Below are 24893 nucleotides of genomic sequence, written 5' to 3' on the forward strand. Positions count from 1 at the left end.
ATTTCTGTCTGTAATAAAGCCTCTTGTGGGGAAAAATGAATTCCCATTGGGTGGGCCTGGCTCCCCAGTGGGTGGGCCTATGGCCTAATTACTATATTTCAATTGACTGATTTCCTTATATGAACTGTAACTCAGCAAAATCTTTGAAATTGTCGCATATTGTGTTCATATTTTGTTCAGTATAAAACATCATCCATTCAGGCTGCAAGGACGTAGATTTCCTCCTTAGCTAGCTTTAATGTTGAGTCGCCCCCCCCCCCCCCCCCAAAATTGAAAAATATGTCTTAATAAAACACAATTTTCCACCGCCTGCTAGAGTGCATAGACTCCAGTTGGACCCAGATGACAAACAATGTAAAATTAATAATAATAATAATTTCTTCAATTTATATAGCGCTTTTCAAAGAATCTCAAAGCGCTTCAAAGGCACACAAAAAATACTAGTAATTTAGAAAAACAACATCATGAGATAGACAGTCATTTGAAAGTTAATGGCTTGACTGGTCATCTGAGGTAGGGTTCTTGTCAAGGTGTCTTGCTGTCTCTGGCTTTTCCGTAGTAGAACTGTCAGATGAAGTTTAAGCTATGCCATTGCAGTCCCATGGACTCCGTAGTAGGTGGAATAATAGCGCCATCAGCCGGCCAGTTGGGTTAACCTTAGTCGTATGCGCACTTCATAACTGCATTAATAAAACCTGTCCTGTTCCATCGACGTTTTAAAAAAATCCAAGAATGGGACAAGTTCCAAAGGTAATGACTAATACAAGTTATAGATAGCCTATTTGAGGATGATGGAGATTCTAACATACTGTACATCATGCATTCTAGTCTATGGGACGCCATTTGCAATTATTCAGACTCCCTTCAGGGGTCTTGCCCCACACTTCATTATTACCTCTCGAATACAATGTTACAAAGAGAAGGCAACACATAGCTAGGTCTCTTTGGTAACAATGTAACAAGCTTTCTTCAAATACACAGTTCAACAATGAAGACTATCTAGTTAGCTACAACATGAACAATAATAATACGTTTAGGTAGCTAACGTTAGTGTAAAACGTACAGTATTAAGTAACGTTAGCGCGTGAAAGCATGGGGAGCAGCCTAGACAGATAGCTAAACGTTAGCTTTCGTAAGTTGACACAAGCAAGTGTCAACTCTAGTCTGTTCCCCTCGCCAAAGCCAAATATCGACTTTTGTCAGCTACTTACCAAACTTGACATAGAATTGGTGACCGACAAAATATGTACTGTAGATTGTCTGAATGGATTCCCTGGTGGTCTAGTGGTTAGGATTCGGCGCTCTCACCGCCGCGGCCCGGGTTCGATTCCCGGTCAGGGAACATGTATTTTTCTATTTTATCCACTAGCCTGCGCACTCAATCAAAAGTACAGTATTTGCCTGCATGTAATAATTAAACAACACGTAGGCTTGCATTCCTCAACGTTGGGGAAAACTGATGGATACCTTTAGAAGGTTTGGTTACACCCCTTTGTTACAAATATTTTTTTCAGTGTTTACAGCATGTTATAGCCTAGGGTTTACGCTTAGAAAAAAATGGTTAATTGCGGAAGAACAGGGTTCTACCTAGAACCTTCAACATCCTAAGAACTGTTTTTTGGAAGAAAGGGTTCTTTGATGATTCTTTGGAAGGCAAGAAGGGTTCTTTAGAAGGCAAGAGGGCTGCTACATAGAACCATACGGAAGTTTACATACACCTTAGCCAAATACATTTAAACTCAGTTTTTCACAATTCCTGACATTTAATCCTAGACAAATTCCCTGCCTTAGGTCAGTTAGGATCACCAATTGATTTTAAGAATGTGAAATGTCAGAACAATAGTAGAGAGAATGATTTATTTCAGCTTTTATTTCTTTCATCACATTCCCAGTGGGTCAGAAGTTTACATACACTCAATTAGTACTTGGTAGCATTGCCTTTAAATTGTTTAACTTGGGTCAAATGTTTAGGGTAGCCTTCCACAAGCTTCCCATAATAAATTGGGTGAATTGTGGCCCATTCCTCCTGACAGAGCTGGTGTAACTGAGTCAGGTTTGTAGGCCTCCTTGGTCGCACACGCCTTTTCAGTTCTGCCCACACATTTTCTATGGGATTGAGGCCAGGGCTTTGTGATGGTCACTCCAATACCTTGACTTTGTTGTCCTTAAGCCATTTTGCCACAACTTTGGAAGTATGCTTGGGGTCCATTTGGAAGACCCATTTGCGACCAAGCTTTAACTTCCTGACTGATGTCTTGAGATGTTGCGTCAATATATCCACGTTCCTCATGATGCCATCTATTTTGTGAAGTGCACCAGTCCCTCCTGCAGCAAAGCACCCCCAACCCTGTGCTTCACGGTTGGGATGGTGTTCTTCGGCTTGCAAGCCTCCCCCTTTTTCCTCCAAACATAACGATGGTCATTATGGCCAAACAGTTCTATTTTTGTTTCATCAGACCAGGGAACATTTCTTCAAAAAGTACGATCTTTGTCCCCATGTGCAGTTGCAAACCGTAGTCCGTTTTTTTTGGAGCAGTGGTTTTGGAGCAGTGGCTTCTTCCTTGCTGAGCGGCCTTTCAGGTTATGTCGATATATGACTCGTTTTACTGTGGATATAGATACTTTTGTACCTGTTTCCTCCAGCATCTTCACAAGGCCCTTTGCATTTGTTCTGGGATTGATTTGCACTTTCGCACCAAAGTACGTTCATCTCTAGGAGACAGAACGTGTCTCCTTCCTGAGCAGTATGACGGCTGCATGGTCCCATGGTGTTTATTCTTGCATACTATTGTTTATACAGATGAACGCGGTACCTTCAGGCGTTTGGAAATTGCTCCCAAGGATGAACCAGACTTGTGGAGGTCTCCAATTATTTTTCTGAGGTCTTGGTTGATTTCTTTTGATTTTCTCAAGCAAAGAGGCACTGAGTTTGAAGGTAGGCCTTGAAATACATCCACAGGTACACCCCCAATTGACTCAAATTATGTCAATTAGTCTATCAGAAGCTTCTAAAGCCATGACATAATTTTCTGGAATTTTCCAAGCTGTTTAAAGGCAAAGTCAATTTAGTGTATGTAAACTTCTGACCCACTGGAATTGTGATGCAGTGAATTATAAGTGAAATAATCTGTCTGTAAACAATTGTTGGAAAAATTACTTGTGTCATGCAAAAAGTAGATGTCCTAACCGACTTGCCAAAACTATAGTTTGTTAACAAGAAATTTGTGGAGTGGTTGAAGAACGAGTTTTAATGACTCCAACCTAAGTGTATATAAACTTCCGACTTCAACTGTGTATCATACAGTATTTACCAGCATGCTCTACTGCAGGGTGATTTTTAGAATTGTTTTAATATCTGGTTTTGCATGTACATTGATTGGTTGATACATGTTATGCTACACAAAGATAAATAACATATATTTTTTAAACTAAACCAATCTGTTGGTAAATGCAGTAATTGCTTATTGGACCCGTTACTGAGATGGTTATTCTAGTTTAGATCATTGAGGTAGTCTTTGTAGTCAGACTAAAATAACCCTGATAAAATGGTTATTGGTAGAACTCTTCGTAGCTGATTCTAGGCACAGCCATTCATAGAGGGTCCTTATGTAAACCATATACAGGAGATAATATTAACTCTAGCATCAAAAAGGGTTCGCCTATGGGGACAAACCAAAAAAGTGGGACACTTTCTGCATTTATGTCTTCTGTAAACTCTTTCAACATCTATCCAACATATTAGGCCAACACATGATACATTTCTGAAATCCTCAAGATGTTTCCTAATCACACAACAAAAACATTTAATGTTGATATATTACAATCTGCATGACACACCCATTTGTATACAATGAGGCAACAACATATTTTCAGTTCGCATTTGGTAGACTGGGACACCATTATTACCGGCTTAATTGTACCCCGATGACAATTAAATTACATTTTGTGTGATTAGGAAACATCTGAGGATTTCAGAAAAAAATATCATGTGTTGGGCTAATAAAGTGCATTCGGAAAGTATTCAGACCCTTTGACTTTTTCCACATTTTGTTACGTTACAGCCTTATTCTAAAATTGCTTAAATCGTTTTTTTTGCCCTTCATCAATCTACACACAATACCCCATAATGACAAAGCAAAAACAGGTTTATAGAAATGTTTGCAAATGTATTAAAAATAAAAATCTGAAATTACATTTACTTAAGTATTCAGACCCGTTACTCAGTCAGGTTGGATGATGGGGAGCGTTGCTGCACAGCTATTTTCAGGTCTCTCCAGAGACGTTTGATCGGGTTCAAGTCCGGACTCTGGCTGGGCCACTCAAGGACATTCAGACACTTGTCCTGAAGCCACTCCTGCGTTGTCTTGGCTGTGTGCTTAGGGTCGTTGCCCTGTTGGAAGGTGAACCTTTGCCCCAGTCTGAGGTCCTGAGCGCTCTGCAGCAGGTTTTCATCAAGGATCCCTCTGTACTTTGCTCCGTTCATCTTTGCCTCGATCCTGACTTGTCTCCCAGTCCCTACCGTTGAAAAACATCCCCACAGCATGATGCTGCCACCACCATGCTTCACCATAGGGATGGTGCCAGGTTTCCTCCAGACGTGACGCTTGGCATTCAAGCCAAAGAGTTCAATCTTGGTTTCTACAGACCAGAGAATCTTGTTTCTCATGGTCTGAGTCTTTAGGTGCCTTTTGGCAAACTCTTGGTCACCTCCCTGACAAAGGCCCTTCTCCCCCGATTTGCTCAGTTTGGCCAGGTGGCCAGCTCTAGGAAGAGTCATGGTGGTTCCAAACTTCTCCCATTTAAGAATGATGGAGGCCAATGCATTCTTGGGGACCTTCAATGCTGCAGATATTTTTTGGTACCCTTCCCCAGATCTGTGACTCGACACAATCCGGTCTCGGAGCTCTTCGGACAATTCCTTCGACCTCATATGGCTTGGTTTTTTCATTCTGACATGCACTGTCAACTGTGGTACCTGATATACACTACTGGTCAAAAGTTTTTGAACACCTACTCATTCAAAGGTTTTTCTTTCTACATTGTAGAATAATAGTGAATATATCAATACTATAAAATAATACATATGGAATCATGTAGTAATTTTTTTTTTTAAACAAATCAGATTCTTATGGTGTGGGGGTGTTTTGCTGGTGACACTGTCTGTGATTTATGGAAATAAGGTATTTCTGTTTTACATTTTTTTTTACATTTGCAAAAATGTCTAAAAACCTGTTTTCGCTTTGTCAAGTGTGGGGTATTGTGTGTAGATTGCTGAGAAAAAAGTTATATTTAATCAATTGTAGAATAAGGCTGTAACGTAACAAAATGTGGAAAAAGGGGTCTGAATACTTTCCGAAGGCACTGTATGTTGGATAGATGTCTGAAGAGGTTACAGAAGAAAGAAATGCAAAAAGTATCCCACTTTTTCTGAATTCACTCAAATAACAGTACTAATAACAGTACTAATAACAGTACTACAAGAAAAAAGGAACAGGATATAGTACTACAAGAACAAGGACTTAGTAACAATAGTTTAGGACCAATAGTTTAGATTTTCTCTTGTCAGACCAATAAAAGGCACATCACCCTACTTGTATTGAATTTTTAACAAGCATTGCTATTGATCATATCTGAGATCATATCCACCTGGCTGAATCCCCTAAGGTCATTTTGCATCCTTCTTCCTCCCTTCCTTGAAGAAGCCATTAGCCACTGACCTGATATAGCTGGATAGGTGAAAGCAAAGGGCTACGTAGGCTACATTATGGATCTTGGTGAAAAAAGTATGAATTCCATAGGTCGAGGGTTGGGTTAAATGCAGAAGACACACTTTGGTTGAATGCATTCAGTTGTTTGCATTCAACTGACTAGGCATCCCCTTCCCCTTTCCTATCACGTCAGAGCAGTTAGTAGGCGTGGCCTACTTCAAGGAAAGGAAGAAAGGCCCTGAGTGGCTGCTGTAGTTTCCTGTGTGTCAGACTTCCAGTAATGATCACTTTTAACCCCCCATGCCATCACAGTGTGTGTCAACACGCTTTCTTCTGACACTTAACGGCATCAAGACCAAACCAAGGAGTATATTCAGCGAAACACAAGCGGTATGTTACTTTTATCCTGATATAATGAGACCAAAATGTTTAACCTCTTTCCTACCTCTTTATTAAAACTTAAGACAAACACATTTTTTGTGCTTTGAACTTTTGACGTGTTCAATGTTAAGGGGCCAATTTAATATTTGTGTTTCTCAACTATCTTAAACCCATGAGTATATAATCCAGTTACTCCTAAACACTGATCCAAGATCAGTCTGGTAGGTACCCCCCTAATGGATATGGTGATGATTTGATGTTGTTAAGCTGGTCCTAGATGTATACCTCAGAAAACCTCTACAGCAGCTATAAAGCCCAGGGAATGACATGATTAAAAAACTACTCCAGGCTACATTAGAATGTCTAAAACCTGATGGAAAGTATGTAGAACAAAAAATACTAAATATGTGGCCCTCTGTTGAATTTTGAAGTCCTAATGTGTCTTGAGTTGTTGCCTATCCGTGATGTAGAAGGACAGTTACATTTTTTTTTTCAATTTCTTTGGTGCAATTTTCACAATAATGTGATACATTTTCACAACTCTTGGTACAAAATTCTAAACTTTAATCACATTTTTAATTGACTAAGTACAACACACAAAATCATACATTCACCTTTTCACCAAAATGAATCAGTGTTTTATCTAGAAATATGTTTCACATTGCAATACATGTTCATATAAAGTAGTTGCCTTTCACAATGCAATGCTCAAATTCATTTTAATATGATTCTCTTCTCATTTGCTAAATACGTTTTACTGTTAGTTAATCTCACTGCTCTTAATTGATAAACACTTAACGATTTGTTAAACCTATAGATTTTAAACTGGTTTTCCTACTAAAGATTTTGATAACTACATAATGAAAATGTATGTCTAAAGTAGAAACATATAAAGTATGATATATACTGTAATGTACTATTATGATTATAACTATTATGATTTTACTTCACAGTAAAAAATATATAAAAATAATCTGATATTGAAAATAATATACTGTATGTAACAAATGCATCCCCTATACAGTAAACCTGCATCCAAAAGGAAGTTGCTGCGGTCTTTTTGATACAGTACTGTAATACCGTAGTATGTCCCATTCACATAGCAGACGCTTTTATACAAAGTCACATACATTTTCATATGTGACCCAAGTGGGAATCAAGTTTACAACTCTGGTGTTGCTAGTGCCATGCTCTTATGAACTGAGCCACATACAAGACCACTACAATACATAAGTACAATACAATACTGTAAGATACAATACAAGATTACAATAAAATACTGTCAAATACAATACATGGTTACAATACAGGTGAAGATGTATGATTGCCATCCTCATCGAGGCGGCAGTGTAGCCTAGTGGTTAGAGCGTTGGACTAGTAACCGAAAGGCAGTTAACAGGCAGTTAACCCACTGTTCCTAGGCTGTCATTGAAACTAAGAATTTGTTCTTAACTGACTTGCCTAGTTAAATAAAGGTTAAATAAAATTAGCATACTGCCCTCCTCCAGCTGTTTTTCCACCAGGTGTGTGAATAATGAGGACATTTAATGCAATGTGGATGAGAACCTATGGCCAAAAGCTCAAGATAGGCTTAATGCAAACTACTGCCTGCTAAACATTATGTTTATTTAATTTGATTACAGTACACCTATGATGTAATTATATCTGAACAATACATTTATTTTTTGCATCAATGATTGTGAAAAATGTCTTCAATGATCACACCTTTGCAAGGATGGAAATGTTATGTTCAGTCAATTGTAATGGGAAGTGCAAGTATATTGCCTAATGTGAAAACAGTGTAATGTATTGTCATTTAATGTATTGTAGCATATTGCATTCAAAGGGATATTTTGAAACATGTACATTGAGAAGATATCATTATGTTGTGTTTTGGTGATTAAATCAATGTTTTCATGGTATTTCACAGTAAACTTATATTTTGGATCAATGGTTGTGTGATGAAAGAGGTCTTAAAAAAAAATGAATATGAGACTTGCTGCGTTACAAGTGTTACCCGTTTGGGGTTTTGCACTATGAGTTGTGAAAATTCACCTCACACTTGTGAAAATAGCACCAAACCAATAAAAAAACGAACTCTATGACCATATAAGCTCATCGGGTCTAAGTGAAACTGCTGAAGTGGTCATGTTTTTACCATGGTGTTATATCTGTGTGTCTGTGTTTTTCTCCCAGGTTTGCAATGGTGCAATGTCTGGTGTTCACACTGCTCTGGGTCTGTGCTGTGGCACTGCATGCCCTTGGGAGTACAGAGAGAGGTGATTGATGAATGTGTGTTTGATCAATATCTATCTTCAATGTGTTTACCCTGCCTAACTGAGTTCTGTGTCTGTGTATGACAGTATCTCAAACGACTGAGCCAAGTGTCTCTATGACAGCACCGACGGCTGAGACAGTTACTTTAGGACCAATTGAGACCCAAAGCCCTGATACACACACACACCAGAGCCTAGAAGAAGAACAAGAACCACTTCCCTCAGACCCCTGTCAGGATGACGAGTTGGATAAGGTGAGAGCCTTATGATAATCTGAGGCCTGTCTTAAAACAGCTCAGATTTACAGATTCTCTCTTTCTTTCTTTTATTCTTTCTTTCTTTCTTTCTTTCTTTCTTTCTTTCTTTCTTTCTTTCTTTCTTTCTTTCTTTCTTTCTTTCTTTCTTTCTTTCTTTCTTTCTTTCTTTCTTTCTTTCTTTCTTTCTTTCTTTCTTTCTTTCTTTCTTTCTTTCTTTCTTTCTTTCTTTCTTTCTCTCAGAGGGTGTACCAGAGGGATTCTGATGGTGTTATGCAGCTGGTTCAGGGAGAGGACTACAAAAACACTTGCAACCTAGCAGACAGTAAGACACATGCACAAAGACACAGAGACACACTCACACAGGTGCACATGGATACACACACACTGAATCCTGTCTGTTGCTCCAGGTGAACAGGCCCACTGTCTTATCTACCCTACCAATCAACTCAACTGCTCCTGGAATTTCCATGGTCTCCCTAACGACAGCCAATCCTATGCCTCCGTCTTGTAAGCCCTTCCAACAATATCCAAGAAAATAAAAGTATTAACAATAGTAATAGTACAATCTTGTCAATTCATAGGTTATTACTGTGTAATTACCATTTTACTGTATATACAATGCTAATCTCATTTTAGTACATGACACCAACATTCAATCAAGGTGTTTGCTTTAAGCGCTGCTGTGTGTGTTTGTATGTGTGTGGGTGTGTGTATGTTTGAATATCAGTGTGTGTAAGAAAACTGAGAGAATCTCCAGTGTGGACTGTGTCACTGAGGCCATAGGAGGCCAAGGAGCCCAGGGAGGGACTGGTAAGGCTGACCGTGTGGTTGGACATGTGTCTGCTGGGTGCCAAGGCAGTGTGGACAACAGCGCCACCTCTGTGATCCTGACTTTCAACGTGTCATGCTCTGACGTGTGGGGCATCTACACCCATACATACCAGACCAATGATATTGATGTGCTATGCCCGCCCCCCAACATCAACCCATCCTGGGTCAGAGAGGGGGTTCTGCTTGTGAAGTGGGGTCTCCCGTCCAGCCGGTTACGCAGCAAAACCAGCTGTTTCCACTACCAGCTACAGATCAATGACCAGGTAATTCTACCAGAGAAAAAGAGAGAGAGAGACAGTTGTGTGTGTGTGTGTTTAGCAGTGGCCCTATTTGTTAAGAGGCTGTGTGTATATGTGTATTGTAAGGTGAGGGAATTTAAGGGTGGACTGACATACAATGAGACCAACGCAGACCCCACACATTCACACGATGTGAAGATGAGGGTGAAGAAGAGTAATAGCTGCAGAGGATCTCAACACTGGAGCAGCTGGAGCAACACCACCAGTGAGTCTGCAGTCATCAATATTGTAATCATATCTGCTTGTCAAACTCAAAGTGCTAACTGAAGCAAAAACAATGACAGTAACATAGAAAATATCAAAATAATAAAATATGTGAGAACCACTGAATGCTTAACAGTGCTAAAAAACACATTTCACTGTCTTTTTCCATCTGCTTGTTATGTTTACACCATTGCGTGTGTGTGTGTGTGTGTGTGTGTGTGTGTGTGTGTGTGTGTGTGTGTGTGTGTGTGTGTGTGTGTGTGTGTGTGTGTGTGTGTGTGTGTGTGTGTGTGTGTGTGTGTGTGTGTGTGTGTCAGAGGTGGCCCCGTTTGAATCTCCCAATCAGCTGAACTCTCTGGTGGTCATTGGCATCGCTCTGGGAATACCCATGGTCCTCCTGTCTCTGCTGCTGCTGATTCGACTCCAGAGGTATTCTGTTGGGTTCATTAAATTTTATTCAGACGGCGGGAGAGAGAGAGAAATGGAGAGATGAAGAGAGCAGGAAATGGAGAGAGAGAGAGAAAGGGAGAGACCGAAGGTGAAACACTGAGAAATTGACAGAAGGAGTGAGAAGGATACAGAAATTGAAAGAGAAAGTGAGAGATGGAGAGAGAAGGAAATTGAGAGGGGATAGAACAGAGAGAAGCACAGATACATTTACAAAAGAGAGAGAGAGAGAGAGAAAATAGAGAGAAACAGACAGACAGACAGAGAGAGAAACAGACAGACAGAGAAACAGATAGAGAGAGAAACAGACATACAGACAGAGAAACAGACAAACAGAGAAAGATAAACAAAGAGGAAAGATTAATAGATTAATAGAATAAGTATTCATGGAATAAGTGCTGATGTGTTTGGTTTTAGTCTCTGACCACAGACCACACACATTTTCACTCTGAAACTGAACTTCCTTCAAACGAAAGGCGGAAAACACCTTTTATTCTTAGAAAACGAGAGAAAGGGGAAAACATAAATGATTCAGTGATTGCACAGTAACTGGCACAATACCCTCACCCCAAAAAATGAAAGGTGAAAATGTATTTTCCGTATGTTTAAAATACATATTTTCCGGACGTTGAAAAATACATATTTTCCAGACATTGAAATCAGGTTAATTTTCGGTTCTGAATGAACATTGAAAATATTTACTTTCCAGATATTGAAAATATATATATTCTATATATAGACTGAAAATATGTATCTTCCGGATGTTGAAATCAGGTGCATTTTTGGTTCTGAATGAAAGTTGAAAATATGTAATTTCTAGACGTCTATGTTTAGGCAAAATGAAGGCTGGTCCAGAACAGACAAAATCTGATTGATTTCAATGTCCTTGGACGTTGAAACCAAGGCCTGTCTGGAGCGCACCAAATCTGAACCAATCTGAACCGTCGGCGTCGGTCCGTGCTTATTGAGGTGTAGCCTACAGTGTTGCCTGAAATATTATTTTATGAATGCCCATCTATGTGGTAAGCCTACCGTTTGTAAAACACCAAAGAAAGACGTCTGGACAGGACCAAAATAAGATGTCCAAAAGAATTTGACTCGTTCTTACTGAGGTGTAGCCTACCATGTCAGCCCCAATGGAATTTTATGAATGCCCATCCATGTGGTAGGCACACTGTTTGTAAAACAGGCCGTTGTATTGGCTTTATTAGTCCTGATTCCTGTGACTAATCAATTTGGCTATTTAAACTCTGAATATCAGCTACCCAACTTTATCAGTGTCACGTTACTGACCGGTTTTCTGTTATTTTGTATGTGTTTGACGGTCAGGGCGTGAGTTTGGGTGGGTAGTCTATGTTATGTGTTTCTATGTTTGTTAAAGGGTGACCTGATATGGTTCTCAATTAGAGGCAGGTGGTTTTCATTTCCTCTGATTGAGAGCCATATTAAGGTAGGTGTTTTCACATTGATTGTTGTGGGTGGTTGTCTCCTGTGTCTGTGTTTGTCGCGCCACACGGGACTGTTTCGGTTTGTTTGTTTGTTCGGTCGTTCGCTTTGTGTAGTCTGTTTTCCCTGTTCGTACGTTCTTCGTTACATGTAAGTTCTTACGTTCAGGTCAGTCTACATTCGTTTTGTTATTTTGTTTAGTATCAAGTATAGTTCGTTTTTTGTCTTGTTTAATAAATATAATGTCAAACTACCACGCTGCATATTGGTCGTCTGATCCGTCTCGCCTCTCCTCGTCCGAGGAGGAGGAAGAGCTAGAGAATCGTTACAATCAGAGTTATCGTGAGCCTATTTGCAATGAATTTACATAGCGGGAAATGCAGAAGTATTTTATTTTTCGCTATGATCAGCTTGTCAAAAATTGACGGATACACACTTGAAACCACCGATCATGACAATGGGGTGAAACTCCTGGACAACAGTTGTGATTGTCCATTCCATGCAGTCCATTGTACTTTGACCTGTCCTATTTTAAGGATATGTTGTTTGTTAACATGACAGCACATTTTTTTCTTTGATTGAGTGCCATTTAGGTTAGGTTATTTTATCGGAGAAACCTGCATGATGTAAAAAGTGTCCGTCTCATTACATTGTCATACATTTTATCTCCAGCCTGTAGGCTACAGAAAAGGCCACATACTCTTTCTACCATATCCCATATCTGCTAAATTATTTATGTTAGATCATTTTTTTGATGCAATGTTTGTAGAGCAACGCACCGATTTGTCTCTCCAACAGCACCCTGGAGAGGCACGCTGGGAATGGACAAGCTAAACATTTTGTGCCCCTGCCTTTGACAAAGTGGGCACCGCTTATCACAGGGCGGCATCAGCGCTCACTTAAAAAGCCCATATGCCACTGGTTGAGAGAAATTGTCGTTTTCGGGCAGAATTATGTGAGGTTTTAAGTGTTGTTGTTGGAGGTGTGTCTTGGTCAGTTTAGCTCCGAAAATGCTGCACTCGTCAACCTGCCGCCATAGGTGGCAACCTAATCCTGCCTAATGAGCGGGCCGGCTGTGGCTATGGTATTAGTGGTGTTATTCCCTGGCTGCTGACTGACTGTGGTGTGTGTGTGCGACTGTGTGTCTGTGTTTTCAGGGAACGTCTGTTTCCCCACATCCCTGGTCCCCCACTGAAGATTAAACACCTCTTGGAGAGAGACGACCAGTTTCAGGTGAAAAAAACAAACCCACACACAGCGACAAAACATTTGTTATGTTTACTATCATATCATAACCCCTCTCGTGGAACTAAAACAAAACTTTTCTCCCTTCGGTTTGTACAGTTTGTCCCTCAGGCCCTGCAGTCCAAATTTGTTGAGGAGATCACAGTGGTGGAGGAAGCTAAGGAAACACCTGTGAATTTGGCCAGTTAAACAAGATGGCCTGTTTAAAGCCCAATCATCATAAACTGTGTAAGAGCCGATCTGTAAGGAGGATCCCCTTAGCAGATGCAGTCATTACCATTTGTTAATACCTATCCAATCCTTTCAAGAGTGGATGCTACTTATTGACATGCATTGTTCTTACATGCTTAATAGTGTCTACTCAATGAATTGTTCTAATGTGCTCAGCTTCCACCAGTGTTGTAGTACTCGAGACCAAGACCAGTCCAGTCTCGAGACCACATATTGGTCTTGTCTTGGTGTCAGCTACATTCGTACTCGGTCTTGACTCGGTCTCGGACAGTGAGGACTCGTAATTTCTTCCCTAGACCAGCGGAGTAAAAAAACTCAAACATATACACTCCTTTCTTGAAACATTATCTTACAACCTTTATCTTTTATAGACATGTTTACGTAGTGGTGAACCTATAGGACTTCAGTGTGTGACAGGTTCGTGATTCTGAAAGGACAGCAACCGTAATACCAGAGACTCATGTAGGAGGGTGCACTTTTAGTAAAACACAAAGGGACAGTGGTGTAGTGGAGTATACGCAGGTATAAACCGTATACTCATTTTTTTCAGTGGGCATTGCCTATACTCACTTAATCCCTATTGATGCGTATAAAAGTAGTGTAGTGGAGGCAGTGGCGACCCGTCATTAAGGGCAGTTTTTGAGTCCCACCTGTTTAGCAGGGGTGTGCCTGTTTTGCATGTTATTTTGTCATTAATATGTGTCACATATCAGTTTGAAAAAAATGATTGAGTTAATAAAGCTTCATACAAACATGGTCTTTTTTTGCTTTCTTGAATAAGGCAGCTCCAAAATGCAGATGTTTCAACTTAGCTCAGTGCTTTCTGTGGTGGTGGGGCAGCCAGCGGAAAATACTGAGCGTAGGGGTTGGTAATGTTCTCTTGTTGCGCCTTGAAAGTATGACTCAGTGTTCTGTCACTCATGGGGACACCACGTCACGGCAAAATTCAAGCCCCTTGGGTGCTGCCATAGAGTTACATTAGAAGTGCCCATCCAATAAGGCTCAAGGTCATTGGCCACAGATAAAATGATGTCAAATCATGTTATATCTACCAGAGCTTTGATTGGATGGACCATGTCAACATCATACTTTCTAAATCTTAGCTAGCAAGCTAGCTGTCACGTTCTGACCTTAGTTCCTTTTTTATGTCTCTATTTTGGTTTGGTCAGGGCGTGAGTTGGGGTGGGCATTCTATGTTTTGTTCTACGTTTTGTATTTCTGTGTTTGGCCTGGTATGGTTCCCAATCAGAGGCAGCTGTCAATTCGTTGTCTCTGATTGAGAACCATACTTAGGTAGCCTGTTCCCACCTGTGTTTGTGGGTTGTTGTTTCCTGTTTTGTGTTGTGTCACCTGATAGGACTGTTTCGTTTTTCGTTGTGTAACCTTTGTTATTTTGTATTTCAGTGTTCAGTTTAATAAATTTAACATGGACACGTACCACGCTGCATTTTGGTCCGATCTTTCATATTCCTCATCAGACGAGGACGAGATTCGTTACAGAACTACCCACCAAAAAAGGACCAAGCAGCGTGGTAAGGAGGAGCAGCGCGATCTGGAGAAATGGAAATGGGAGGAGATATTGGACGGCAAGGGACCCTGGGCACAGGCTGGGGAATATCGCCGCCCCAAAGAAGAACTGGAGGCAGCTAAAGCTGAGTGGCGGCTATATGAGGTAAGGCAGCGCAACAGGCACGAGAGGCAGCCCCCCAATGTTTTTGGGGGGGGGCACACGGATTGGCGGAGTCAGGCGATAGACCTGAGCCAACTCCCCGTGCTTACCGGAAGAAGCGTAGTACTGGTCAGGCACCGTATTATGCGGTCAAGCACACGGTGTCGCCAGTACGCGCTCATAGCCCGGAGCGCTATAGGCCAGCCCCCCGCAAGTGCCATGCGAGAGTGGGCATCCAGCCATGGCGTATTGTGCCGGCTCAGCGTGTTTGGTCTCCGGTACGCCGTTTCGGCCCAGGGTATCCTGCGCCGGCTCTGCGTGCTGTGTCTCCGGGGCGCTGGGAGGGTGCAGTGCGCCCTATGCCTGCGCTCTGTCCGTGCCGGGCGAATGTGGGCATTGAGCCTAAGGGAGAGGTGCGAGTGGTATGCACCAGATCTCCAGTGCTCCCCCACAGCCCGGTTCAACCTGTGCCTGCACTCTGGAGGGTCCGGGCTAAAGTGGTCATCCAGCCTGGAGGAGTGGTGCCAAGGCTGCGCACCAGAGCTCCAGTGCTCCCCCACAGCCCGGTCCATCCGGTGCCTCCTCCACGCACCAGGCCGCCTGTAGGTCTCCCCAGCCTGGTGGGTCCTGTGGCAGCCCCACGCACCAGGCTGTCTCTCCGTCTCCTCCCTCCAGGTTCTCTCTCCAGTCCGGAGCTGTCAGAGCCGCCCGTCAGTCCGGAGCTGCCAGAGCCGCCCGTCAGTCCGGAGCTGCCAGAGCCGCCCTCTTGTCCGGCGCTGCCAGAGCCGCCCACCTGTCCGGCGCTGCCAGAGCCTCCCGCCTGTCCGGCGCTGCCAGAGTCTCCCGCCTGTCCGGCGCTGCCAGAGTCTCCCGCCTGTCCGGCGCTGCCAGAGTCTCCCTCCTATTCGGGGCCCACTGTAAGGGTCCCCAGTCCGGGGTCGGCGGCGAGGGTCGCCACTCCAGAGGCGCCACATAAGTGGGCCAAGACTAAGGTGGAGTGGGGTCTACGTCCCGCACCAGAGCCGCCACCGCGGTGAAATGCCCACTCAGACCCTCCCCTATAGATTCAGGTTTTGCGGCCGGAGTCCGCGCCTTGGGGGGGGGGGGGGGGGGGTACTGTCACGTTCTGACCTTAATTCCTTTTTTATGTCTCTATTTTGGTTTGGTCAGGGCGTGAGTTGGGGTGGGCATTCTATGTTTCGTTCTATGTTTTGTATTTCTGTGTTTGGCCTGGTATGGTTCCCAATCAGAGGCAGCTGTCAATTCGTTGTCTCTGATTGAGAACCATACTTAGGTAGCCTGTTCCCACCTGTGTTTGTGGGTAGTTGTTTCCTGTTTTGTGTTGTGTCACCTGATAGGACTGTTTCGTTTTTCGTTGTGTCACCTTTGTTATTTTGTATTTCAGTGTTCAGTTTAATAAATTTAACATGGACACGTACCACGCTGCATTTTGGTCCGATCTTTCATATTCCTCATCAGACGAGGACGAGATTCGTTACACTAGCAGTCATGATCATGAATCTAGTCGGCAATCTACAGGCAAATCCTTTTCAATCCTTGTCATGGGAAGAGAAATTATGAAGAGAAATTATAGATAAAACGTATCTAGTGCTCATCGGTCAAAGTGCTCATCAGTCATTGGACATAAACATTACACAAGAAGTTGGAAATTGCAAATTCAACAATGAGTGGTTTGAAAGGTATCAGTGGCTAACTGCAAGCATTGCAAAGCAATCACTGCCCTGCTATTCAGTGGAATGGGTTTAAGGGTCGCTTTTCCAAGCTTATTTGGTATTTGGTATTTTATTAGGATCCCCATTAGCTGTTGCAAAAGCAGCAGCTACTCTTCCTGGGGTCCACACTAAACATGAAACATAAAACAGAATGACATACAGTAAGACAGAACATCATTAGACAAGAACAGCTCAAGAACAGAACTACATACATTTTAAAAAGGCACACGTAGCCTACATATCAATGCATACACACAAACTATCTAGGTCAAATAGGGGAGAGGCGTTGTGCTGCGAGCTGTCGCTTTATCTGTTTTTGGAAACCAAGTTTGCTGTTTGAGCAATATTAGATGGAAGGAAGTTCCATGCAATAAGGGCTCTATATAATGCTGTAAGTTTTCTTGAATTTGTTCTGGATTTGGGGACTATGAAAAGACCCCTGTTGGCATGTCTGGTGGGATAAGTGTGTGTGTCAGAGGTATAAGTTGACTATGCAAACAATTTGGGATTTCAACACATTAATGTTTCTTATAAAAAGAAGAAGTGATGCAGTCAGTCTCTCCTCAACTCTTAGCCAAGAGAGACTGGCATGCATAGTATTAATACTAGCCCTCTAATTACAATTAAGAGCAAAACAAATGATCAATGAACCTACCAGGTACAACTCCAAATCCGTAAACACGGGCACCTTCATAGATGTCATCCTAACTAACTCGCCCTCCAAATACACCTCTGCAGTTTTCAATCAAGATCTCAGAGATCACTGCCTTATGCCTGCATCGGTAATGGGTCTGCGACCAAACGACCACCCCTCATCACTGTCAAACGCTCACTAAAACACTTTCTAGCCTTTCTAATCGACCTGGCCGGGGTATCCTGGAATGACATTGACCTCATCCCGTCAGTAGATGATGCCTGGCTATTCTTTAAAAGTGCCTTCCTCACCATCTTAAATAAGCGTGTGGGGCATCTACACCCATAAATACCAGACCAATGATATTGATGTGCTATGCCCGCCCCCCAACATCAACCCATCCTGGGTCAGAGAGGGGGTTCTGCTGGTGAAGTGGGGTCTCCCGTCCAGCCGGTTACGCAGCAAAACCAGCTGTTTCCACTACCAGCTACAGATCAATGACCAGGTAATTCTACCAGAGAAAGAGAGAGAGAGACAGTTGTGTGTGTGTGTGTTTAGCAGTGGCCCTATTTGTTAAGAGGCTGTGTGTATATGTGTATTGTAAGGTGAGGGAATTTAAGGGTGGACTGACATACAATGAGACCAACGCAGACCCCACACATTCACACGATGTGAAGATGAGGGTGAAGAAGAGTAATAGCTGCAGAGGATCTCAACACTGGAGCAGCTGGAGCAACACCACCAGTGAGTCTGCAGTCATCAATATTGTAATCATATCTGCTTGTCAAACTCAAAGTGCTAACTGAAGCAAAAACAATGACAGTAACATAGAAAATATCAAAATAATAAAATATGTGAGAACCACTGAATGCTTAACAGTGCTAAAAAACACATTTCACTGTCTTTTTCCATCTGCTTGTTATGTTTACACCATTGCGTGTGTGTGTGTGTGTGTGTGTGTGTGTGTGTGTGTGTGTGTGTGTGTGTGTGTGTGTGTGTGTGTGTGTGTGTGTGTGTGTGTGTGTGTGTGTGTGTGTGTGTGTGTGTGTGTCAGAGGTGGCCCCGTTTGAATCTCCCAATCAGCTGAACTCTCTGGTGGTCATTGGCATCGCTCTGGGAATACCCATGGTCCTCCTGTCTCTGCTGCTGCTGATTCGACTCCAGAGGTATTCTGTTGGGTTCATTAAATTTTATTCAGACGGCGGGAGAGAGAGAGAAATGGAGAGATGAAGAGAGCAGGAAATGGAGAGAGAGAGAGAAAGGGAGAGACCGAAGGTGAAACACTGAGAAATTGACAGAAGGAGTGAGAAGGATACAGAAATTGAAAGAGAAAGTGAGAGATGGAGAGAGAAGGAAATTGAGAGGGGATAGAACAGAGAGAAGCACAGATACATTTACAAAAGAGAGAGAGAGAGAGAGAAAATAGAGAGAAACAGACAGACAGACAGAGAGAGAAACAGACAGACAGAGAAACAGATAGAGAGAGAAACAGACATACAGACAGAGAAACAGACAAACAGAGAAAGATAAACAAAGAGGAAAGATTAATAGATTAATAGAATAAGTATTCATGGAATAAGTGCTGATGTGTTTGGTTTTAGTCTCTGACCACAGACCACACACATTTTCACTCTGAAACTGAACTTCCTTCAAACGAAAGGCGGAAAACACCTTTTATTCTTAGAAAACGAGAGAAAGGGGAAAACATAAATGATTCAGTGATTGCACAGTAACTGGCACAATACCCTCACCCCAAAAAATGAAAGGTGAAAATGTATTTTCCGTATGTTTAAAATACATATTTTCCGGACGTTGAAAAATACATATTTTCCAGACATTGAAATCAGGTTAATTTTCGGTTCTGAATGAACATTGAAAATATTTACTTTCCAGATATTGAAAATATATATATTCTATATATAGACTGAAAATATGTATCTTCCGGATGTTGAAATCAGGTGCATTTTTGGTTCTGAATGAAAGTTGAAAATATGTAATTTCTAGACGTCTATGTTTAGGCAAAATGAAGGCTGGTCCAGAACAGACAAAATCTGATTGATTTCAATGTCCTTGGACGTTGAAACCAAGGCCTGTCTGGAGCGCACCAAATCTGAACCAATCTGAACCGTCGGCGTCGGTCCGTGCTTATTGAGGTGTAGCCTACAGTGTTGCCTGAAATATTATTTTATGAATGCCCATCTATGTGGTAAGCCTACCGTTTGTAAAACACCAAAGAAAGACGTCTGGACAGGACCAAAATAAGATGTCCAAAAGAATTTGACTCGTTCTTACTGAGGTGTAGCCTACCATGTCAGCCCCAATGGAATTTTATGAATGCCCATCCATGTGGTAGGCACACTGTTTGTAAAACAGGCCGTTGTATTGGCTTTATTAGTCCTGATTCCTGTGACTAATCAATTTGGCTATTTAAACTCTGAATATCAGCTACCCAACTTTATCAGTGTCACGTTACTGACCGGTTTTCTGTTATTTTGTATGTGTTTGACGGTCAGGGCGTGAGTTTGGGTGGGTAGTCTATGTTATGTGTTTCTATGTTTGTTAAAGGGTGACCTGATATGGTTCTCAATTAGAGGCAGGTGGTTTTCATTTCCTCTGATTGAGAGCCATATTAAGGTAGGTGTTTTCACATTGATTGTTGTGGGTGGTTGTCTCCTGTGTCTGTGTTTGTCGCGCCACACGGGACTGTTTCGGTTTGTTTGTTTGTTCGGTCGTTCGCTTTGTGTAGTCTGTTTTCCCTGTTCGTATGTTCTTCGTTACATGTAAGTTCTTACGTTCAGGTCAGTCTACATTCGTTTTGTTATTTTGTTTAGTCTCAAGTATAGTTCGTTTTTTGTCTTGTTTAATAAATATAATGTCAAACTACCACGCTGCATATTGGTCGTCTGATCCGTCTCGCCTCTCCTCGTCCGAGGAGAGGCGAGCCACCTGGAGAGAGAGCCACCTGTGCGTCTCCAGAGCCCTGTACACACTGTTCCTTCTCCCCGTACTCGTCCTGATGTGCGTGCCCTCAGCCCGGTGCCACCAGTGCCGGTACCACGCACCAGGTCCATAGTGCGTTTTGAGAGTCCAGTGTGCCCTGTCCCTGCTCCCCGCACTAGCCTGAAGGTGCGTGTCCTTAGCCCGGTGCCTCCAGTTCCGGCACCACGCACCAGGCCTACAGTGCGCCTCATCCGGCCAGAGCCATCCGTCTGCCCAGTGCCATCTGAGCCATCCGTCTCCCCAGCGCCATCTGACCCATCTGTCTCCCCAGCGCCATCTGAGCCATCCGTCTCCCCAGCGCCATCTGAGCCATCCGTCTCCCCAGCGCCATCTGAGCCATCCGTCTCCCCAGCGCCATCTGAGCCATCCGTCTCCCCAGCGCCATCTGAGCCATCCGTCTGCCCAGCGCCGTCTGAGCCATCCGTCTGTCCCGAGCCATTAGAGCCGCCCGTCTGTCCCGAGCCGTCAGAGCCGTTAGTCAGTCAGGAGCCGCTAGAGCCATTCGTCAGTCAGGATCTGCCAGAGCCGCCAACCAGACAGGATCTGCCAGAGCCGCCAACCAGACAGGATCTGCCAGAGCCGCCAACCAGACAGGATCTGCCAGAGCCGCCAACCAGACAGGATCTGCCAGAGCCGCCAACCAGACAGGATCTGCCAGAGCCGCCAACCAGACAGGATCTGCCAGAGCCGCCAACCAGACATGAGCGTCCAGAGCCGTCAGCCAGCCATAAACGTCCAGAGCCGTCAGCTAGCCATGAGCGTCCAGAGCCGTCAGCGAGCCATGAGCGTCCAGAGCCGTCAGCGAGCCATGAGCGTCCAGAGCCGTCAGCCAGCCATGAGCGTCCAGAGCCGTCAGCCAGCCATGAGCGTCCAGAGCCGTCAGCCAGCCATGAGCGTCCAGAGCCGTCAGCCAGCCATGAGCGTCCAGAGCCGTCAGCCAGCCATGAGCGTCCAGAGCCGTCAGCCAGCCATGAGCGTCCAGAGCCGTCAGCTAGCCATGAGCGTCCAGAGCCGTCAGCCAGTCATGAGCTGCCCCTCAGCCCAGAGCTGCCATTTATCCAGAACTGCCCCTCAGTCCAGAGCTGTCTCTCTGTCCGGAGCTGCCCTTCAGCCCGGAGTTGCCCCTCTATCCTGAGCTACCTCTCTATCCTGACCTACCTCTCTGTCCTGAGCTACCTTATCCCGGTGCTGCCCCTTGTCCCGGTGCTGCCCCTTATCTTAAGGGTACCATTTAAATTAAGTGGGTGTAATATGAGGGTGGTCATTCTAAGGGGGAGACGTAAGCTGGGATTGACTATGGTGGGGTGGGGACCTCGCCCAGAGCCTGAGCCACCACCGTGGTCAGACGCCCACCCAGACCCTCCCCTAGACTTTTGGTGGTGCGTTCGGAGTACGCACCTTGAGGGGGGGGGTTATGTCACGTTACTGACCGGTTTTCTGTTATTTTGTATGTGTTTGACGGTCAGGGCGTGAGTTTGGGTGGGTAGTCTATGTTATGTGTTTCTATGTTTGTTAAAGGGTGACCTGATATGGTTCTCAATTAGAGGCAGGTGGTTTTCATTTCCTCTGATTGAGAGCCATATTAAGGTAGGTGTTTTCACATTGATTGTTGTGGGTGGTTGTCTCCTGTGTCTGTGTTTGTCGCGCCACACGGGACTGTTTCGGTTTGTTTGTTTGTTCGGTCGTTCGCTTTGTGTAGTCTGTTTTCCCTGTTCGTACGTTCTTCGTTACATGTAAGTTCTTACGTTCAGGTCAGTCTACATTCGTTTTGTTATTTTGTTTAGTATCAAGTATAGTTCGTTTTTTGTCTTGTTTAATAAATATAATGTCAAACTACCACGCTGCATATTGGTCGTCTGATCCGTCTCGCCTCTCCTCGTCCGAGGAGGAGGAAGAGCTAGAGAATCGTTACAATCAGAGTTATCGTGAGCCTATTTGCAATGAATTTACATAGCGGGAAATGCAGAAGTATTTTATTTTTCGCTATGATCAGCTTGTCAAAAATTGACGGATACACACTTGAAACCACCGATCATGACAATGGGGTGAAACTCCTGGACAACAGTTGTGATTGTCCATTCCATGCAGTCCATTGTACTTTGACCTGTCCTATTTTAAGGATATGTTGTTTGTTAACATGACAGCACATTTTTTTCTTTGATTGAGTGCCATTTAGGTTAGGTTATTTTATCGGAGAAACCTGCATGATGTAAAAAGTGTCCGTCTCATTACATTGTCATACATTTTATCTCCAGCCTGTAGGCTACAGAAAAGGCCACATACTCTTTCTACCATATCCCATATCTGCTAAATTATTTATGTTAGATCATTTTTTTGATGCAATGTTTGTAGAGCAACGCACCGATTTGTCTCTCCAACAGCACCCTGGAGAGGCACGCTGGGAATGGACAAGCTAAACATTTTGTGCCCCTGCCTTTGACAAAGTGGGCACCGCTTATCACAGGGCGGCATCAGCGCTCACTTAAAAAGCCCATATGCCACTGGTTGAGAGAAATTGTCGTTTTCGGGCAGAATTATGTGAGGTTTTAAGTGTTGTTGTTGGAGGTGTGTCTTGGTCAGTTTAGCTCCGAAAATGCTGCACTCGTCAACCTGCCGCCATAGGTGGCAACCTAATCCTGCCTAATGAGCGGGCCGGCTGTGGCTATGGTATTAGTGGTGTTATTCCCTGGCTGCTGACTGACTGTGGTGTGTGTGTGCGACTGTGTGTCTGTGTTTTCAGGGAACGTCTGTTTCCCCACATCCCTGGTCCCCCACTGAAGATTAAACACCTCTTGGAGAGAGACGACCAGTTTCAGGTGAAAAAAACAAACCCACACACAGCGACAAAACATTTGTTATGTTTACTATCATATCATAACCCCTCTCGTGGAACTAAAACAAAACTTTTCTCCCTTCGGTTTGTACAGTTTGTCCCTCAGGCCCTGCAGTCCAAATTTGTTGAGGAGATCACAGTGGTGGAGGAAGCTAAGGAAACACCTGTGAATTTGGCCAGTTAAACAAGATGGCCTGTTTAAAGCCCAATCATCATAAACTGTGTAAGAGCCGATCTGTAAGGAGGATCCCCTTAGCAGATGCAGTCATTACCATTTGTTAATACCTATCCAATCCTTTCAAGAGTGGATGCTACTTATTGACATGCATTGTTCTTACATGCTTAATAGTGTCTACTCAATGAATTGTTCTAATGTGCTCAGCTTCCACCAGTGTTGTAGTACTCGAGACCAAGACCAGTCCAGTCTCGAGACCACATATTGGTCTTGTCTTGGTGTCAGCTACATTCGTACTCGGTCTTGACTCGGTCTCGGACAGTGAGGACTCGTAATTTCTTCCCTAGACCAGCGGAGTAAAAAAACTCAAACATATACACTCCTTTCTTGAAACATTATCTTACAACCTTTATCTTTTATAGACATGTTTACGTAGTGGTGAACCTATAGGACTTCAGTGTGTGACAGGTTCGTGATTCTGAAAGGACAGCAACCGTAATACCAGAGACTCATGTAGGAGGGTGCACTTTTAGTAAAACACAAAGGGACAGTGGTGTAGTGGAGTATACGCAGGTATAAACCGTATACTCATTTTTTTCAGTGGGCATTGCCTATACTCACTTAATCCCTATTGATGCGTATAAAAGTAGTGTAGTGGAGGCAGTGGCGACCCGTCATTAAGGGCAGTTTTTGAGTCCCACCTGTTTAGCAGGGGTGTGCCTGTTTTGCATGTTATTTTGTCATTAATATGTGTCACATATCAGTTTGAAAAAAATGATTGAGTTAATAAAGCTTCATACAAACATGGTCTTTTTTTGCTTTCTTGAATAAGGCAGCTCCAAAATGCAGATGTTTCAACTTAGCTCAGTGCTTTCTGTGGTGGTGGGGCAGCCAGCGGAAAATACTGAGCGTAGGGGTTGGTAATGTTCTCTTGTTGCGCCTTGAAAGTATGACTCAGTGTTCTGTCACTCATGGGGACACCACGTCACGGCAAAATTCAAGCCCCTTGGGTGCTGCCATAGAGTTACATTAGAAGTGCCCATCCAATAAGGCTCAAGGTCATTGGCCACAGATAAAATGATGTCAAATCATGTTATATCTACCAGAGCTTTGATTGGATGGACCATGTCAACATCATACTTTCTAAATCTTAGCTAGCAAGCTAGCTGTCACGTTCTGACCTTAGTTCCTTTTTTATGTCTCTATTTTGGTTTGGTCAGGGCGTGAGTTGGGGTGGGCATTCTATGTTTTGTTCTACGTTTTGTATTTCTGTGTTTGGCCTGGTATGGTTCCCAATCAGAGGCAGCTGTCAATTCGTTGTCTCTGATTGAGAACCATACTTAGGTAGCCTGTTCCCACCTGTGTTTGTGGGTTGTTGTTTCCTGTTTTGTGTTGTGTCACCTGATAGGACTGTTTCGTTTTTCGTTGTGTAACCTTTGTTATTTTGTATTTCAGTGTTCAGTTTAATAAATTTAACATGGACACGTACCACGCTGCATTTTGGTCCGATCTTTCATATTCCTC

General features: G+C 43.3%; 1 protein-coding gene and 1 non-coding gene across 3 annotated transcripts; both read left to right on the plus strand.

Moving 5' to 3' along the window:
- The first annotated feature begins 1270 nt into the window (after window positions 1–1270).
- trnae-cuc lies at window positions 1271–1342 on the plus strand. The gene has a single exon. It is a non-coding gene; the product is annotated as a tRNA-Glu (tRNA).
- Window positions 1343–5949: 4607 nt separating this feature from the next.
- On the plus strand, window positions 5950–24176 carry LOC120056107. 2 transcript variants are annotated; one of them, XM_039004279.1, is made up of 11 exons: window positions 5950–6098; window positions 8286–8368; window positions 8453–8619; window positions 8863–8944; window positions 9030–9129; window positions 9350–9559; window positions 17710–17866; window positions 17967–18105; window positions 18416–18527; window positions 23102–23177; window positions 23289–24176. In XM_039004279.1, the coding sequence occupies exons 2-11, from the start codon at window positions 8293–8295 to the stop codon at window positions 23376–23378; spliced, it is 1209 nt and encodes a 402-aa protein (XP_038860207.1). In that variant the 5' UTR covers window positions 5950–6098; window positions 8286–8292; the 3' UTR covers window positions 23379–24176. The 2 variants fall into 2 exon arrangements, with proteins under 2 accessions (XP_038860207.1, XP_038860206.1); XM_039004278.1 differs by lacking the exons at window positions 17710–17866; window positions 17967–18105; window positions 18416–18527; window positions 23102–23177; window positions 23289–24176 and adding exons at window positions 9819–9957; window positions 10274–10385; window positions 13007–13082; window positions 13194–14081 and having other exon boundaries at window positions 9350–9716.
- The last annotated feature ends 717 nt before the right edge of the window (window positions 24177–24893 follow it).

This window comes from Salvelinus namaycush, chromosome 11 (genome assembly GCF_016432855.1).
Source record: "Salvelinus namaycush isolate Seneca chromosome 11, SaNama_1.0, whole genome shotgun sequence".
Classification (NCBI taxonomy): Eukaryota; Metazoa; Chordata; class Actinopteri; order Salmoniformes; family Salmonidae; genus Salvelinus; species Salvelinus namaycush.